Source organism: Pan paniscus, chromosome 1 (assembly GCF_029289425.2).
Source record: "Pan paniscus chromosome 1, NHGRI_mPanPan1-v2.0_pri, whole genome shotgun sequence".
In the NCBI taxonomy this organism is placed as follows: Eukaryota; Metazoa; Chordata; class Mammalia; order Primates; family Hominidae; genus Pan; species Pan paniscus.
The window spans coordinates 115,858,033-115,877,434 of record NC_073249.2 but is presented as its reverse complement, the minus strand read 5'-3'; the positions used below and the strand labels follow the sequence as shown (position 1 = coordinate 115,877,434).

General features: G+C 34.6%; 1 protein-coding gene across 4 annotated transcripts in view; it reads left to right on the top strand.

Annotated features, from left to right (window-relative positions):
- CEPT1 (choline/ethanolamine phosphotransferase 1) overlaps window positions 1-18,932 on the top strand; it is a 45,153-nt gene extending 26,221 nt beyond the window's left edge. For all 4 annotated transcript variants that reach the window (XM_003810672.7, XM_008963000.7, XM_003810671.7 and 1 more), the window contains exons 5-9: window positions 8,694-8,778; window positions 16,025-16,156; window positions 16,631-16,789; window positions 17,292-17,417; window positions 18,021-18,932. In XM_003810672.7, the coding sequence (XP_003810720.1) occupies window positions 8,694-8,778; window positions 16,025-16,156; window positions 16,631-16,789; window positions 17,292-17,417; window positions 18,021-18,140 (622 nt within the window). In that variant the 3' untranslated portion in view covers window positions 18,141-18,932. The remainder of the gene's footprint in view (window positions 1-8,693; window positions 8,779-16,024; window positions 16,157-16,630; window positions 16,790-17,291; window positions 17,418-18,020) is intronic.
- The last annotated feature ends 470 nt before the right edge of the window (window positions 18,933-19,402 follow it).

The window sequence follows — 19,402 nt, the reverse complement described above, 5'->3', positions numbered from 1 at the left end:
ATGTAAAACCTAGATTGCAGTTTGGCCTCTCAGATCACCAGGTAAAATCATGGACATCTATCTATCTCATTAGCATTCCTCAGTTCTTAATTTTTATTTAAGTAGTTTTTATTTGAAGCCTAGTCTATACTGCTACTGTTTTGTGTGTTATTATCTGTGTTTCCAAACTTTTTAAGTGATTGAACTGGATGTTTTACTTATTTTTATCACTAGTAAACTAATCCAATGTAGTAGAGTATTATAATGCTGGTGTGGAATTAGGGAAGAGAAGGAGGAAAAAGGAAAACTTCTGGACTAGAGATTATCAGGAAATAGGATAAGGAGATGGCCAATTTGATTTTTGCTCTAACCATATCCAAATAGAAGTTACTCTTGATTAGATTCTTTCCCACTTACCCTTTCCACATATATGCTAGTTTTTTTGAGATAGCGGAGGTAGGAGTGTGGTGAGGCTTGGGACAGGGAAGGAGCGTAAGATGGATTAGTGTTTTTTCAAAATGTACATTGGGACTTCTAAGAAGAATTCCTATCTACAGGGAAGTCTAGATCAGTTCTGGTGCTAAAGGGATTTATGTCATAGTGTAATTATTTGGCAAGTAATATTCACCACTACTAGGTAATTAGAGTTGATTCTGTGTTTTTAGTATTAGTGTTTCCAGCTGCCTACTTAAAAGTCATTTTTTCAGTATATTACAGTTTTAATTTTTTTAACTTCTGTCTTGATTTGGATAAGAACTATGTATGTATGTATAAGGATAGTATAGTACTGTATAAATTGTATCATTCCATCTTTAGGTGTCTTTGTAAGAAGAATGCTACTTTTTAAATCTAATTTTGTTACCTGTGTTAGTAGGGCTCTTTAGCAAAAGTTCTGAGTAAAGTTATTTTGAAATGTTTGTTTCCTTATGCATAGATTCGATGTTACAGAGTCCCAGATCATAATTATAATATGCCAGCTTCTCACAGGAACCCTGGGGCCTTGGTTCTGGAACTTCACGGTAACTGCTAGAATATTCATGCTATCTGATGTACAATGGTGTGAATTCAATAAAGACAGCACCTTTGTCATGCACAGAATAATTAAAACATGAAAAATCAAAAGTCTTCCTGTTGGTATGTCACAAACAGGTTATTAGAAAACATAATTTTAATGTATAATATTAGGGCAATAAAAATCCACCCTATTAAATAAAATTTTTGAAAAGTGGTATTTCTGGTGATTTGATGCTAAAGTCAATTCTCCCGTTTGCCTATTGTGCCTATTATTTTTATTCTATGTACTATTTTTTAAAACAAATACCTTTCCACCAGTAAATAGAATTTTTTTTATATTTCTATTTTGAAAACAGAATAAAGCAAGCAGAGTTTTTCTTAGGTAAGGAAGTTGAGATGATTCTATATTAATGTAGGAAAGATTCTGCTTATTCTGTTAACTTCTTTAGCATATACTTTAAGCAGTCTAGTACTAGTTCTGCTTGAGTTTACAGCAGTCTTGGTGTTGTATAATATTTATGCTGGAAGCTATTCTCATTTCTGTTTGTTTTGCTTAATGTTTTTCACTCTTAGTTGTGCTTTTGAAACTAAATATCCTTAGCTTTTCATGTTACTATAGTCATTCTTTGAATACTTTCCTTTTTTGTTTTGTTTTCTTTTCAGTAAATACATATTTCTCTAATGTACTGCTAAAAGTAATGTATCTTTTTCCTCTTTTTTTTTTTTTTTTTTTTAATTGAGATAGAGTCTCATTTTGTTACCCAGGCAGGAATGCAGTGGCACAGTCATAGCTCACTGCAGCCTTGAAACTCCTGAACTGAAGTGCTCCTCTCACCTCACCTTTCTGCACTGTCACACCTGGCTAATTTTTAAATTTTTTTTTATAGAGACAGGTCTTGCTGTGTTGCCTAGGATGGTCTTGAACTTCTGGCCTCAAGTAGTCCTCCCACCTCAGCCTTCCAAAGCACTGGAACTACAGGCATGAGCCACTGCATTCACCCTTCTTTCTTATAACTGCAGTTTTGACCTTATGACTTTTAAAAACATTGTTAGGAAATGTTTTCCCAGTAAGATAGTCCAGAATCATTCACACTTTAGCATAAGAAAAAATAGGGCTTAGATTCAATTTATTTGGCAGTTCAGAGAATGTTGGAGAACTGTTCAAATGAAAACCTGACAGATCATTATATCAATGCAAGGGTTTATTAAGTTTCCTACATTAGGTCACCTGCCCTGAAAAAAAAAAAGAATTGTAAACATTTTAATATTGCTTCAATAATACAGAAATAGTGAATTCCTTGTTGGCCAAGTTCTTTGGTTCTTTTTTTTTTTGAGGCAGAGTCTCACTCTGTCACCCAGGCTGGAGTGCGGTGGAGCTATCTCAGCTCACTGCAAGCTCCGCCTCCGCTATTCTCCTGCCTCAGCCTCCCGAGTAGCTGTGACTACAGGCACCCACCACCATGCCCGGCTAATTTTTTGTATTTTTAGTAGAGACAGGGTTTCACCATGTTAGCCAGGATGGTTTCGATCTCCTGACCTCATGATCTGCCCACCTGGCTGAGTTCTTTCTGAAAAGTGTATTTCAGTGTTGTAAATCCAGTTATTCAGTGGCAGTAATGATGGCTTTGAGGACAAATTCATAGGGAGGGATATTCTGCATCTTTTTTCAAAATAACCTTGGAATGTGGAAAATACAGTTGTCCCTCCATATCTGTGAGGAATTGGTTCCACAATCTGCAAATACCAGAATCCAGGGATACTCAGGTTCCTGATATAAGGTGGTGTAGTATTTGCATAGAACCTATACACAGCCTCCTGTATACTTTAAGTCATTCTACGTTACTTATACCTCACACAATGTAAATGCCAAGTAAATAGTTGTTATACTATAATGTTTAGGGAATAATGACAAGGAAAAAAGTCTGTATGTGTTCAGTACAGACACAACTTGTAATATTTTTGACCTGTGGTTGGTGTAATTCCTGGATGCAGAACCCACAGATAGAGAGGGCTGACTGTACTAAGAAGTGTATCATTAGCCTCCCTTTACCCTTACACTCTCTTCTGGTACTTTCTCGAAAGACCTGTAGCTTTATGCTCATTGCAGTTGCCTAGATTTATAGATGTATAATTTTTGATAGCCCCTTTTTTATTGTTGATTATACTTAGCAAAGGTCTTTTCCACCAATGTTCTTAATGAAATTAACAGTCAGAATATTGACTGTATCTACTTTCACCTTGTTTGTCTATGATAACAAAGTACCCTATATCTACTTTCACCTTGTTTGTCTATGATAACAAAGTACCCTATATTTATAGAGCCCTGTCTATTAAAATGTTTCTAAAAACTAATGCATTTTAACATCATAAAAAAAGTTTTGAAAATGCTTTGTTTTCTCTGTATATACTGTCTTTTCTTTTACCAGTTGCTAACTTGCAGAGATTTTCTTTTGCTTTTAATACTTATTGCTTAAACTGATTTGATAATTAAAATGAGATTGTCAAATATACTTTTTTTATGAAGTTTCGAAAAAAACTTCAGAAAGAATTGTCCTTAATAATTTGTTTCTAAGTGAATTTGATTTATTAGCATGTAAACTATCTATAAGCTATTTCCTGTTGTATTCTAGCATTTTTGGTGAAATTGTATTAGAATACAAAGAGTTTTAGCACTACGTAGGAAAAACACTCCGGTTTCTCTTCAAGGTTATTTTCTTTATAACCTTGGAAAAGTCACTTGACCTTTCTAAATGTTCTCATCTACAAAATGGTGATATTTCCTACCTCCTAGGGTGGTTGTCGTGATTAAAAGGGTGAAGAATGTAATGTGCTTACTGTAGTGCTAAGGATATAATAAGTCTTCATTATTGCTATATTAAGACCTGTTTTAGCTGACTCCCCAGTGGTTGGCAAATTTTGTATTGTGCCAGTTAGAGAGGAAGAATAAGTTCATGATCCCTTTATTTAACTCAGATTGTGAGAGGATTCTCCTTTCGGGTCTTATTGTTTTCAAAGGTGATAAAGATAGACTGCCCCTTAAATTTAAGACCTATACTCCATTTCTTTTTATATTAGAGGACTTGTTCTATTCTAGCCTTTGGCTATATTTTTCTCTTCTTACTCAGAGTTATTCAATGGGCTTTTTCTTTTTAGTCTTCTCAGAAAGTCTGAAGATCCATATAGTCATTCATGTGGTAGGTAATGTGTTTTTAATAATTAAGCTTAATTTCAAAAATAGACTTGTCTTGCTGTCTGTTTTCCCAATTTATAACACTTGAATTAAAAATACTCCAAGTTATCTCTCAGTTGTATGGTTAATGTTATTTAATACTAAGATTACCATGTCCAGTTTGTCCCTTATCAAGGGTAGAAAATAAAATATTCAAAGTCAGTATATTGAATTTCTAGGCTAATCTTTATTTCAGTCCACCAACAGTTCACCCCACCCATGGTATTTCTGGTAGAATCTATAATGAATGTCATGCTCTGGTTATCCATAAGTTACCTAGAGCTTCAAATCCCTTTACAGATAATTATAAACCTGGAGTTAATAGCTATCTAATCCTTGAGTAAGAATCTGGACGTCTTCAAATAGATGGTTTTTTTAAACAAAATGCTTCTCTTTAACAATAGCTCACAGGTCAAATTGTACAAATTGGGGATTCTTTGACATTGTGAATTTATCCCTAGTGCGTATCCTATGTTAACCAAACTAATATAAACAATTGTGTTGCCAAACTACAACACAATTAAATTTACTATTTATAGTTTAACAAAAATACTTACAAAATAACTGCAAGTGTATCTTTGAAATGCATATGTCACATGTAGAAGAACAATAGATTGTCTGTTTCTGATTTTAGAGGGGAAAGACATTAAAAATTTGTGGGAGAGATGATTAATGTGCTTAGCTTTCATAGAATGCCATTTAAATCCCCTCACATCCCTCAACTAAAACTGAGTTCTGGAATTCAAACCAAATGCATTTGTCAGGCATCTCTCTGAACACTGATAAACAAAAATGGAAACTTTCAAAATAGAAATTTTTCTCATAGTTAGCTAACTTACTTTGCAGTTGTTCTACCCCATTTTAAAAGCTATTTTGGACTTCTGATGTAATAACTGCCTTGATCAGGGAGTTTTCTAAGCTTTTTGTAGTGACGAAGACCTCCTGAGATAGTCACTCCAACTAAAGAGATGCTCTGTTCCCTTGTTTAAAAGTTTAAATTATTCGTATTCATTTAGTACACTTTATTCTCTTAATCAGTAGACCATTAGGGTGTTGTAAGGAATGATTGGCCTAAAGTTTATTATGGGCGTTGAAGGTTATTTTGACCTCAGACTGTCAAATTTATAGCTTCCACATCAGATGAATGGTTTGCTTCTTTTTATTTATTTTTTGTGACAGCCATCAAAACAGTGTTTGTTTCTGGCTTGTCATAGTAATTTAAGTGTATCCTGATGAGAATATTCATTATGGGTTATCCCCAGTAACTGGGAGAATTCTTTTTTGTCTTTTGACGACCTATATTAAAATGAAGTAGAAATAGGAAATTATTATTTATTTATTTATTTTTGAGACAGAGTTTTGCTCTTGTTGCCCAGGCTGGAGTGCAATGGCACAGTCTCAGCTCACCACAACCTCTGCCTACCTGGTTCAAGTGATTCTCCCGCCTCAGCCTCCTGAGTAGTTGGAATTACAGGCATGCGCCACCACACCTGGCTAATTTTGTATTTTTAGTAGAGACGGGGTTTCTCCATGTTGGTCAGGCTGGTCTCAAACTCCCTACCTCAGGTGATCCGCCTGCCTCGGCCTCCCCAAAGTGCTGGGATTACAGGCGTGAGCCACCACGCCCAGCCAGATTATTTTAAAGCAGCACCAGTCAAGATGTTCATGTACCTTCATAGATATAGAAAATTGTGGTTAGTATCATTTAATTTTCTCCCTCTACAACTTTAGGCTGTAGAAATCTAATGCGACACATAAGAAATTTGTTTTCCCATATGTTTTGTTAAAAAATCACTGGTGTTTGGGTCCTCTTTGACCACATACCCCATGTGTCTTGAAGGGTTTTTTGGTTTTGTTTTTTGTTGTTTTTTTTCTTGGTGTGGTAGTAGTGGTCAGTTTCTTTGTTTTGGTTTTGAGGAATAGTCCCAGCACTTGGGAATATTACCACTGACGATTCTCCATTTTTAAAATAATAATAACAATAAAAAGGAAGTGATTACAGACATGCCAAATCCCTGCCCTTATATAATATTCTGTCCTCTAAATAACTGTATTTCCTGTATGATCAAAAAGATTAAAATGAGCCTCTTTGTAGTATGTGTTACAGTAAATTGAGCCCATACTGAGACTTCTTAGTGGAAAGGTGGAAGAATGGATCGTCATGTAACTAGCTGTCTTCTAAACAAAATCATAAACTCTTGTTTATCATTTCTACCACCTGTCCCTCTTAGCTTGCTTTAGTTCCCATTCCTGGGAATGACTTTGCACTGCATGCACCCTTTTTCATTGACAGTCAAGATTAGAACCACACTTCCAGGAGTGATGATAGGCAGTTCTTATGATTCAGAGCAGAAGATTCTCATCCTGGAATTCAGAATATTCTTCTAAATCAGATAAGCAAATAAAAAATATTCTTAACTAACTACCAACTGGTAAGTAAGTTTTCCTGGCCCTCTCTCCATAACAGTAAGACATTATTCATCTAATACAATGTCAGTATTAGAATGGTTAAGAAAATTCTGTCAAAAGTTTCAAATGACTATTCTATAAAACTTGCCCTAAGAATCCCAATTTGAGACTTTGTAAAGATCTTTTATGTTTCCTGTTCTCTTTTATATTCATCCATGGTACAAAGATTAATTGCATGAGGTTCCCTCCATTTTTATTTTGTAATTCTATACTTCTGGCCCTTCCCCTTCCAAAAGGCTACTTCATATATCCAGCAAAATGTTCTAAGATGTCTACCCTCCTCCACCCAAGACAGAATCGATCATCTTTGACACCTACCTGCTTAGTCTCCTGAATCTGCTACTGAGTGTAATTCCCCTTATTGGCAACACCACTCACCAGGTCAGCTCTACAGATTCTTTTTAGCCTAATTCAGTCCATTTTTTTTTTCAATGTGTATATCAAGATAACTACATCACTGTATGTTTGCAGCTAAATAAGCTTCTGTTTAAAAAACATTCTTGGGCAAACAAAGACCCATTTTTTTTTAGTTGCAAGACATTAGTTTCAACCCAGTTATTTATCACAGCATGACAGCTTATGTATCTTAAACTCACATTACAGATTATCTGCTTTACATATTTTTAGAAATGGAGGCTCTGTTCTGTTCTGGGAATTGAATCCCTTTGCTGTTGTTATCTACTTTTAGACTAATTACTTTTAATAGATAAATTATTCACTTTGTTGAAAAACTAGCATTATAAAAAGGTATACAGTGAAAAGTCTCCTCATTCTTACCTCCCAGCTCCCCAGTTTCTATACTGTACTCCCCAATAGGTAGCCACCACTCTTAGTTTGTAATGTATCTTTCCAGAAATTTGTTATGCAATTACTGGCAAAAATAAAAGTAGAATATTATTTGTCTCTTTTTTTACACAAAAAATAGCCTGTACACATTCTGCAACTTATTTTCACTTACTATATCTTTGCTACTTTTTATATCAGTATATAGAGAGCTGCCCTACTCTTTTTAAAAGCTGTAAAATATTCTATTTTATGGAAGTACCATAATTTATATAACTATTCCCTCTGAGGGAATTTTTTTAAATTATGCTATTATAAATTTATAATTCCATAGTGAATAACCTTGTACAAACATCATTTTGTGCAAGCATATCTGTAGGGTAAGTTCTCAAAATAGAAGGCATTTGAATCCAGTAATCTAAGAATGATAATCTCAAAATTGTAGAAGGTGCTAGTTTACAAGAGGAAAGGAAAAACAGCATATGTTTTGCTTCTCAATCTTTTTGCCCATGTTCTTTTTTTTCACACTTTCAGGCTTCTAATTTCTGCTGCCCTGTTGTGCATGAGGTTTGTCTCTTCTTGACTGTAAAATTATTTTCAGCAACCCCAAAGCTAATTCTTGGCTGCTTTCAGTATCTTCTTTGCAGAAGTCTCAGAGTAGTTAACCTAGTAAGAATAGGAATTTGAGAACTGGAGGAGTTTTTTTTTTCACACCTATACAATGGCAGACATTAAATGAATATATCTAAAGAACAGTAAGTTTTACAAAGTCTTAGTGATTTATGTTAACTTTAATTAAAGCACACTATTTATTTCATCTGATACTACAAAGCACTTATTTCAAGATTTCATATTTTATAACAGTGCAATGTAATCCTCTGCTTGATACTCAAAATTTAATACCTCCTCAATTTTTTTTTTTTTTTGGTGGGAAAGGTTAACGTATGGTTTCAGCCCAACTTCAATGAGTCAGAAATTTCCTTTGGAAAGGAGGGGTTTTTATTGCTCTTTGAAATTCATCAAATTAAATTAAAAGGCTTTGGATTTTATATGATTTTGCTCATAACAAATTTTTGATGCCTCCTTTTCCCCTTTCCTCAATATTTGAGATTTTTTTTTTTCTATTGTGCATGATAGAGGAATGCTGCTAAGCTTGCAAGTAATTAACTTGAAATTGTTGTGACTAATTCTGCTCTTTTGGCTTTTTGTACCTAATCAGAATTGATGTGACTGAAGTGCAAATCTTCATAATAATCATGCATTTGCTGGCAGTGATTGGAGGACCACCTTTTTGGCAATCTATGGTAACTTTGTTCACATTGTGTATCCCATGTAATGCATGTTGTCTTTTGCTTGTGTTTTCTAATATGGGATAATCCAGTTAAAGGGTAATGTGTGAAATTCTTTTATTTTTTTCCAAAAATGAAAAGTCATAGCAAACAGTAGAACACAGCTTCTCTTTAGAGGATGGTGAATTTTACTACTTGAAGTTATGTAGAACGTTAGGACTGTTCCAGGGCTATTATTTTTGAAGGCCATTGAGAATCTGAATTAGTAATGTCATCCCATTTTACAGATGAGGATACAGCAGACAGTTTAACAAGTTAACCAGTGACAAGATTAAATTAGACCTTTTATTCTCTTTCTTAACTACATGAGTCTACTAGTTTTTCTGTCATATACTTAAAGCTGAATAACAAATTTGAGATAGTAAGTTAACTCTGGTTCCAAAACAGGATAAATACCTGTTGAATGAAATCAGTGCCATTGGATTGTTTGAACGAGCTTGGACCTTGATTTCCAGGTCTACCTAAAATATAGTCACTCCTACAAACACAGATTCTTTTCCACAAACCTCTGAGGTAGGGAGTAAAATATGGAGGCCAAGAACACAAGCTCTGGAACCAGACTGTGTGCGTTTGACCCAGGCTCCATGGCCTACTGTGTGAACTTAATCTGTTGCGTAACTCTCTCTGGCTTAGTTTCCTCCTCTGTAAAATGAGGTCATTAGTAGTACCTATCTCATAAAGTTATTTTATGCATTAAAGGAGTTAATATATTGTGTAAAGCACTTAGAATAGTGCCTGTCAAATAATAAGCACTCAATAAAAGTTGTTGCTGCTCTTATAGTTTTAATGTATTCTTTCAGATTTGGGTTGTCATGGTATGTACTCCCCTGGTCATCAGTTAATTGCCGATTTCTACCATCACCCCTTCAGAATACAGTATTTATCATTCATTTGGTGAAATCTTAACAAAGAAAAGATTTACTAGACCTAAATTAATGCAATTCTTAAAAATCAGATTAATTTTAAAGTATAAGGAAAATTTACTGAGCAACATTTTTCCCTTACCTAACTCACTTTATGATGGAAAATTAGGTGCTTGAGGAAGTGTAATTGATACACTACCCACGGTATTTATTGCCAGAAATGAATTGTTAAGTATCTTTTGTTGGGAAGATGAATCTGTGAAGGGAGAGGAGATGAAGGAATAAAAATAATCCACAGTCAACTGGGAAAATTCTGAAACTATTCAGTTATGTACATAATATCATTCATTTATGTATCTTAGATTTCACTATAGAGACCCTATTGGCTTTTGAGACTAATGTGTAGGAAATACGAATTTTATTACTTTTGCTCTTCAGTAGACTAGTTCTTTTTTTTAATAACAGTTTTGTCTTATGGGAAGGAAATAATAGTTTTTGTTTTCCTGAAAGCAGATCATAAAGCCTAAAGCTTACCCCCATTCCTAAAGTTTTTATATCCCTTGACTATGGTGATTATTATTTTTATAAGCCTTGTATACCAAAATTTTCCCCCCAAAATTATTTGTAATATCTTGTACATAAAGTTTCAGCATACCAATATCCAAAAAGTGGGATTTCTGGCTTGATTATTGGAAAACAAGTCAGTGTTTGGTTTATACAGGTTAAGTATCCCTTGTCTGTAATTCTTGGGACCAGTATTTCAGATTTCAGATGTTTTCAAGTTCTACAATATTTGCATATACATGATGAGATATCTTGGTATCTTGAGATACCAAGTCCAAATATGAAATTTATTTTCATATACACCTTATACACATTGCCCAAAGGTAATTTTATACAATATTTTTAATAATTTTGTGGATGAAACAAAGTGTGTGTATTGAACCATCAGAAAGCAAAAGTGTTACTATCTTAGCCACCCATGTGGATAATCTGTGGTTTGGCATCAGTGTTACTCCTGACTCTGAATTTACCTACTACTGTTAAGCAATCATTTTCTAACACTTATTTACACATAGATATATTTAGCAAAAAATAAGACATATCAGTGAAAAGATAATGTATTCAGGGTAGTGGAGCAGCACAATAGCATCACCAGAATACCTGTATGTTATCACTATTAACCAAAAAAGTATCTGCAGGCCTTTTTGACATTTTCAACAATATCTTTATACCACACAGCAGAGAATAAGCAAAAAACAAAAACAAAATTGAAAAGCAGTAATGCACTTAGTTCTTGGCCCCATGTCAGGCATTGGGGAGAACCTGTTGTTGGAATGTCCAGCCTGCACAATGCCATTTTATTACCCTTTGTGGGTGTACTTACGTGACAGGATATGGGTCTGTGCACAAAGATATATTGCAGCTATGAAGGGGGCTGGGAGGGTCTTTTTTCCCTTGGGGATGCTGAATAAACTTTTGTGCACCTACGTTTTGACCTCGACCTGTCACATAAGCTCAAGTGTGGGATTTTCCACTTGTGGCATCACATTGGCACTCAAGAAGTTTTGGGATTTGTAGCATTTTAGATTTTGGATTTTCTGATTAGGGATGCTCAACCTGTGTGCCTAATTATTTGTTATAAATATGGAAATGCACAAAACATTGTAAATGAAGTTGTCTGTGCACGTTATATACATATCCTTATTTCTTAGGTGATGCCTGGTAGTAAATTCCTTCAGGTATACTTTTTACCTTTTTCCATTATGATTTATACATATAATCTACACATGTACATAGTAGATATAATTTTTTCTTTTATAAAGATCAAATGTTTTGTCCTGTCTTGTAATTAATATAAACATCCTTTTTAAATTGTATGTTTTATCTGAGGAACTCTCAGATTCACATCTGAAATGGAGTTCCCAGACCCAGTAAACTAGCAATCTAATTTCAGGATTCATGAGGTGAGGTTGCAACAGGAAAACAGATTCTCCCCCTGCCCCTTCATCCTATTGTTAGCACTTTGGTCCTACTGTTAGCATCATTAAACCAAAAGGGAACAACCCGACTTCTCTGGTGATATATTTGGAGACTTAGTGAAATATTCTGTTTTTTCTTTTTTAACAACTCCCAATACAGATTCCCATAATTGACCCCAGATCACTATATTATTTTTTTCTTTTTACTTAGCATTAAGGGTTCATTACTGAATATGCTGTTTTGAATTGCATTCTGTTAATACAGGAACAAATACTACATATTGAGCACTCACTTTTTTGTGTGCCAAATGGAGGAAAGATATTTACTTAGGGTTCAGGTATGAAATTTACATCTCTTCTGAGATTGAGGCCATAAAATGGAAATTGCCTTCCAAATCCTCATTAAGTTAGAAGGCTTTTACTGACATTTAGAAAGCAGGTTTATGGTCAGAACAAATAAAAACAGTGCAGATGTCTTCATAAGGCTGATTCCAGAAGATCAGCTGTTTTGTAAAGGTAAGTGATTTGCATCTATTACATATGGATTACCCATTCTTTGCCAAATTTTTTCCCCAAAGAGATGAATTTTTACCAAAGATTATAGTTGTTGTTGTTGTGGTTTTTCCTTTTTTTTTTTTCCGAAGGAAAGCAATTGTCTTCATGCATAAAAGTCAGTGCTTGTTTTATACATTGCAAGAAACAAAAAGCATATTTTTTGTTTGTTGCTTCCCCAAAAGACATTCCTTTTAGAATGCCTTGGAACTATGTTCTATCATATCACTCTTTAAAAAAAACAAAGAAGAATATATTCTTATTTGGAAGAGACTTAATATAATCAACTCATGGTTACTTTTACTGATGCTTGAGTCTTTTAAATGTAGTAATTGATCAAATTGTATTAAGCCATAAGGGACTTTCTGGAATTCAGTTAAGGCAACTAGGTGAGTGTTACTACTGCAGATGAGGTTTCAGGATTCATTTGGTCAGACTGAAGATGTTCTATGTAGTATAAATTGATTATATCTCATTCTTGAACTACAAGACTTTAAAATGCCTTTACACTTAAATAATTCTGATAGGGTGATTTTCCTTTGTAGACACTGTAATTATGTTAACATTTGCTGTATTTTGGTGGAATTTATTTACATTAAAATGATTTACAAACAGGCATTCCCACATTCTTTGGAGGAAAGTGTCTAATCTCAAAATGGTACTTTTTATTTCTGCTCTGATGTACAAAGCCTATAAGGGCATTTTATCATGCTTATAAGAAAACTAGTCAAAATTTACTAACTGATATTAGTCTGCATTAATACAAACTATTGAACCAAAAAACATGACCTTTGTAATCTGGTAAAGATACTGATAATTTAAGATTTTCTTTTTCTATCTCTAACCTTTTTAAAAGTGAATTTCATTACATTGTTATTATTTGGATGCATACCTTCATGGTATGAGTCTGGAGAGTTTTCACCTGGCTGTAGGACAGACACCATGACCCAAAGGAATTCTTACTCTTCCCAACTCTTAAAGACTTGAAACTTCAAGCAGACCTGACATAAAGATGTCTTTGGTATAGCTCTTTGGCTATTTCTAAAGAGTGGATGCACTTTGGCCAGCTTTGATAAGTTCCAAGATGATGACAGAAAGAAAAAGATTGGGAAAGACAGAATGTGCCTGTCCTTTTTGACTTGAGGGAGAGAGAGAATGTGCCACCCTCCTTGATCTTAAGCGTGGGGTGAGAATGGCAACACTTTGTGTTTTTTATAAGTAGTGCCAATTTTTAAAGGATCACCTGGTGAGACTTGGGATTCCTTTGACTCGAGCTTTTCCTTCACTTTGCCTCATATTTTCTTGGTAGCTCACTTTCTTTTTCATTGCTAATGTGGGGGCTAGATGTTTCTTCATACTCTCCCAAAACAGGAGTTCTACATAGAAAGTAAGAGAAAGGGAGAAGATTTTAATCTTCATTTAACAAATGTGTATTGAGCCACCTACAATAACCAGGGCTCTAGAGAGTGTACAAAATCAATTCAAACAAAATCCAACACTCAGGAGCTTATGTTTTGGTGTATATAGCCAACATATATGACAAAAGTGATGAAAACCTTAAGAATCTATGATACTTTGCTCCTAGGTCAATAGCTTGCTTCCTTACTTTGTGGTCCAGGCCATGTACTAATTTTCCTGGCTTTTCTAATGTTTGTGTTTATTCTTCTTTCAAAGGGCAACAATTTTTATGATCCCAAAGCAATTTCACCAAATTTTAAATACAGTTATGACTCTCATTCAGTTCATTTATGACACAGATGACTATTATACAGAGATGGTACTCATTTAGTACCCTGGCCCTAATACAGGGCTGTCCCTGTAATAGAATAATGCTTTGCTTCTTTTGGAATCTGAGGGAAGTATAGTATTTTCCCTTTTGCCAGAGAGATCTTTTGTCTCTATGGAGTCAAAAGTGGGAGGGGTGGGAAGAGAGGTTGGGAACCAGGAAACTAGCCACAGTATTGAGTTTCAGCCAGGTGCATCAGATTGAGAATGTAATGTCCCTAGTTTATTGAACAAGAGCAGAAAAATCTCTTGGAGTTCAAAGCAACCATGGTGTTGATTTTCTCCTTTCTTGAAAACAAGTTTTGAACTTAGACTGTAGAGGTTGGAGATTTAGGGGGAGAAGATAACCATTTAGGATAATCCATAAAGTTTAGGACTTGACTTAGTTGACCTAGTTAATTTTAGAACTAGGTTGACCTAGTTAATTTTAGAAAATGTAACACTGCTACAGTACAATTTAATCTTGAACATTTGATTTCAATTTTTTTTAGAGCTGCATTTTTGCAAGAGGTAACAGAGTTATCTAAACAAAGTGAGTTCTTGAGAGTTTTGAAGAAATAAAGTATCCAACCATTAAGATTTATGTCTTCCAGTCTTAACTGAGGTTTTCTATATAGTAGGAAGTGCCACATTTGCTATTTGATTTTAAAAGTGTAGATAGATGATAGCCATACAAAGTGTAAACAGCCCTAATTAAAATGCTTTCATTGTGACCGGGCATGGTGGCTCACACCTGTAATCCCAGCACTTTGGGAGGCTGAAGCTGGCAGATCACTTGACGTCAAGAGTTCGAGACCAGCCCGGCCAACATGGTGAAACCCTGTCTCTACTAAAAATACAAAAATTAGCCAGGCATGGTGGCGAGCACCTGTAATCCCAGCTACTCAAAAGGCTGAGGCAGGAGAATCACTTCAACCCGGGAAGCGGGGGTTGCAGTAAACCCAGGATCACACCGCTGTACTCCAGCCTGGGTGACAGAGCAAGACTCTGTCTCAATTAAAAAAAAAAATTTTTTTTTTTTTCATTGTAAGAACTCATGGCTTATTAAACCACTGGGGGCTTTTGGAATCTTGTTTCTATAATCATTTGTTTCTATTACTAGACTACATCATTTATTTTACTGTTGCTTTCTTTTCAATCCATATTGGACAAAATTTGAGACCAAAATTTAAAGGGAGGGGTGCGAAAAAGAAGAGACTCTTAAATGATTTTTAAAATTCAGTACAAGTGTATTTCATTTTAAATGATAGATATTGTGTTTGCAAAAATGCATGACATCAATCCACTCTTTCCCCATACTTCAGGTAAATAAACACATTTTCAGTGTACTTTATGAATATATTATTCACTTTTCTGAAAAGTACATTTAAACTTCAAAATTTTGTATGCACAATTGTAGAATCTGTTTGAATGTACTTGACCTGTTTTTTCTTCTGCATGTGAATGCCTTCTTAATTGCCTTCTGCTTTTACTAGCTGCCTGTATCCTAACAATTTGGAGTTGGGAACTCTTCTGAATAGAAATTTTGTCTTCCATTCTCTATACTCTGCAGATTTTTATATCTAGTTGCAACATTTCTATTATGCTTCATACTTCCTCACAACAATTATGAATGTTCTACAGATTTAGAGGTAGAATTCAAAAACATATACAAGGAAAAAGGCAGGGTGCACTCCTTTTATTAAAAGGCCAGAACACATCCTGGTTCACTGTTGCAAGACCACTGGGATGCATTAGGTGAATCTAACTTAGCTTGTGACACAAGTTAATAAAGTTGAATCCGGTTTTTTTGTTTTTTTTAAGGTTGATGGCTGAAGTGAGATTAATTTCTAAATAGTCTCAACTCTTGAGACTTGCTATATTGCTTATAATGAAGAGGAAAAGGACACTTTCATTACTTTACATATTTATGTAATTGGAGGGAATGGAAAGTTTTTGGGAATATGAATCAAATATTAGACTGTTTTCTTATTTTAGTTTGTATATGTTTTAATTGTTTTCTCTCTCTACCCATTAAAGATTCCAGTGCTGAATATTCAAATGAAAATTTTTCCTGCACTTTGTACTGTAGCAGGGACCATATTTTCCTGTACAAATTACTTCCGTGTAATCTTCACAGGTGGTGTTGGCAAAAATGGATCAACAATAGCAGTAAGTATACCTTAAGATTTTCAACACTTGTTTACACTAGGACTTGGTTTTGTTGTCATTTTGTTTTTTATTTCAAATGTATAAAATCATTTGTTAATTTATAATTTATACTTAGCCTTTAAAGAAACTAATGTTCAAAACTTCAATTTTATATATACTTACCCACATTTATATGCTTTATATATTCATACTTTTATGCATACACACACACAAACACACTTATTCACATGTTTTTTTAAAGTATGAGCTGCTTTGTAAAAATAAGCCTGGTCTCTTAAGTGAAATCCTCAGTTTGTGCCTAATGAATTTATGCTGCTACTTTTCATTAGCTCTTCTAGTTTGTGATTTATAGAAATTGCTGCCTATCAGGCACCATGAGGTTCCTGAAAGTTTGAGTTGAACTGTTCTGCAGCAGATCCATGCAGTATCTGATGAGTACTGAATACTATTAACTCTTCTCTTCGCTCTGTACAGGGAACAAGTGTCCTTTCTCCTTTTCTCCATATTGGATCAGTGATTACATTAGCTGCAATGATCTACAAGAAATCTGCAGTTCAGCTTTTTGAAAAGCATCCCTGTCTTTATATACTGACATTTGGTTTTGTGTCTGCTAAAATCACTAATAAGCTTGTGGTAAGCACCTGAGTTTTTATTTGCTGTGTTTTTCACTTTCATCTTATTTTGGATTTATGGCTATAGTTCTCATTCTGTAGCTTCATAAATCGTCCTAGAGTTTGCCCTCTTCTAATCAGAATCTCTTGATATCAACATGGGAACTATTTTTACTCTTTTGTGAAGCTACAGTTTGAAGTTACTGGAAGTTCTTGGAAAACATACAACTTTTTAGCCTTTTATCCACTGTTTAATTTGGTTCAGTTTATTTACATTCTTCAGTCTCAATCTGGACACTCAAATTAAGGCTTCTTGTGAAAAGCATCTTTTGTAGGGTTAGTTGACATGATATATCCCTTTCTTTCTCAGACACATTTCATATTGTTGGGTTTTTAGTTTTGGGAATTCAGCAGCTATTCCTAAATAATTATTGGAAGTTGATATCTGAGCACAATATGATTTACTATGTAGTTCACAATTGTCCTCTTATGAAAATGCCTACGTTATTCTGTTTTATTCATAGGTTGCACACATGACGAAAAGTGAAATGCATTTGCATGACACAGCATTCATAGGTCCGGCACTTTTGTTTCTGGACCAGTATTTTAACAGCTTTATTGATGAATATATTGTACTTTGGATTGCCCTGGTAAGTATTGTACTAAGTCTTATTTCATGGTTTGAGGGTTTGAAGGTTGCTTGTTTTCTTATTTTGATGACCCAGTCATGAAAGATGGTTCATACAATTGTAATGATTTGGAATGTCAGAAATCCACATAAATGGGGCTGTGTGAGAGTTCTATGGCTTTATATTTGAGCCTTTTATTTTTTGCATTAATCTTACTAGTCCTGCCTACATCGGGCAGGGCTCATAAATTGCAAATTTCTGACTGAGTAAAAAAGCATGAATCAGCATACTACACCCTGTGGGCCCATAGCCTGTTTTGGTAAATACAGTTTTATTGGAACACAGCTATGGCCACTCATTTATATATTGTCTGTGGCTGGTTTCATGGTACAATGGCAGAGTTAAGCAACTGTGACAAAGACAATAAGGCCCATAAAGCTTAAAATATTTGCCATCTGTCTCTCTAACAAAGAGTTTGTATGTGAAGGAAAGATTGCAAGGAAATTGAATTATTTTATGGAATGGAAGGTGAATCTGTAGAGAGAACAGAGTCCAGTCCTCTTTACTTTCAGGAAGCTTAGGGAGAGCCTAAACGGGTGCTGAGAATGTCTCTTTTCTTTCCAGGTTTTCTCTTTCTTTGATTTGATCCGCTACTGTGTCAGTGTTTGCAATCAGATTGCGTCTCACCTGCACATACATGTCTTCAGAATCAAGGTCTCTACAGCTCATTCTAATCATCATTAATGATGTAATTGGTATATAGGAACATCATGTTTTCTGCAGGAAAGAATCTGAACATATTAAGGAGAATGGGGGTGGATAAGAACAAATATAATTTATAATAATCAATGTTGTATAACTTTTATTCTTTATTATTGGTAACACTCCCTAACTATCCTGTGTGAGAATGGGAATTTCAAGTCCCATCTTGTAAATTGTATATGTTGTCATGCAGGGTTTGGGCCAAGAAAGCATGCAGAAAAAAATGCCATGTGATTGTAATTATCCTGGATTCAGAATAATACTGTGATGGGGAGCCAGATCCACAGTGGTGGAGAGTTCTAATGTTGACTGTTTGCAGGCCAAAAGATGATTGCTTTATAATTTTAACAAACCATTGTCTTTTAGTAACATCCTTGTTTAGTGTCTTCTCAAGCTTTCTTTACTGAGGAATTCAGCTTGTGACACAGATACATCCCACTAGCTTGTGAGGTGGAACTAGTAATAAAGACCTTGAATTTGGATTGAAAGTTTTCCTATCTTTACATTGTTGAGGAAGTCCTTTTTTTTTTTTTTTTTATAATTGCTCAAGAAATGATTCTCTCACAGGCTTGAGAAATCCTGTTAGCATGCAGAATAATGTGGTAACTTTGTCAATTTCCCATTTTATTTTTTTAAATAAATATATGATCTGAAAGCCAACTTTTTCTCAGTTTTACTCAGTGGAAAGATAAACTAAGTTTTAATGTTATTTTTTTAAATTTAAGCAAAATTTATTTCTGTTCTTTAATAAATAAGAAAATGTGGTCCACTGCATTGTTGTGATGTGTCTTGTGACATTTCTATTTTGTAGAAACTTTAAAAAGGAGAACTGTGTTCATTTTTCCTGTCAATGGTTTTTTTGTGTTGTAGTTGTCACCTGTGTGAATATCAGTCATTTAGAAATCTCAAACCCTTCCCCTAAATTTTCAGCAAGTGCCTGGGCCTCTCTAAGGGGTCACTTTGTACTCTCCTTTTCTGGCAGTCTCCTCTTTGGTATATGTACTATCGTTTGAAATGGGAACCAGATATTGTTTCCATTTTATACAGATAATTCAGTTGCTTGAAGAAGAGGGACACAGGAGAAAAGATTTAAACTATTGGCTAAAATGAGGTGTCTTATTATTGATTTTCATCTATATCCTGTCCCATAATCAGGAATAAACAGTAGCTACACTGCCTTGTATGGCAGCCAGAGCGCTGCTTACTTGCACTTTTAATGATTCCATCAATACCATGTAGATTGA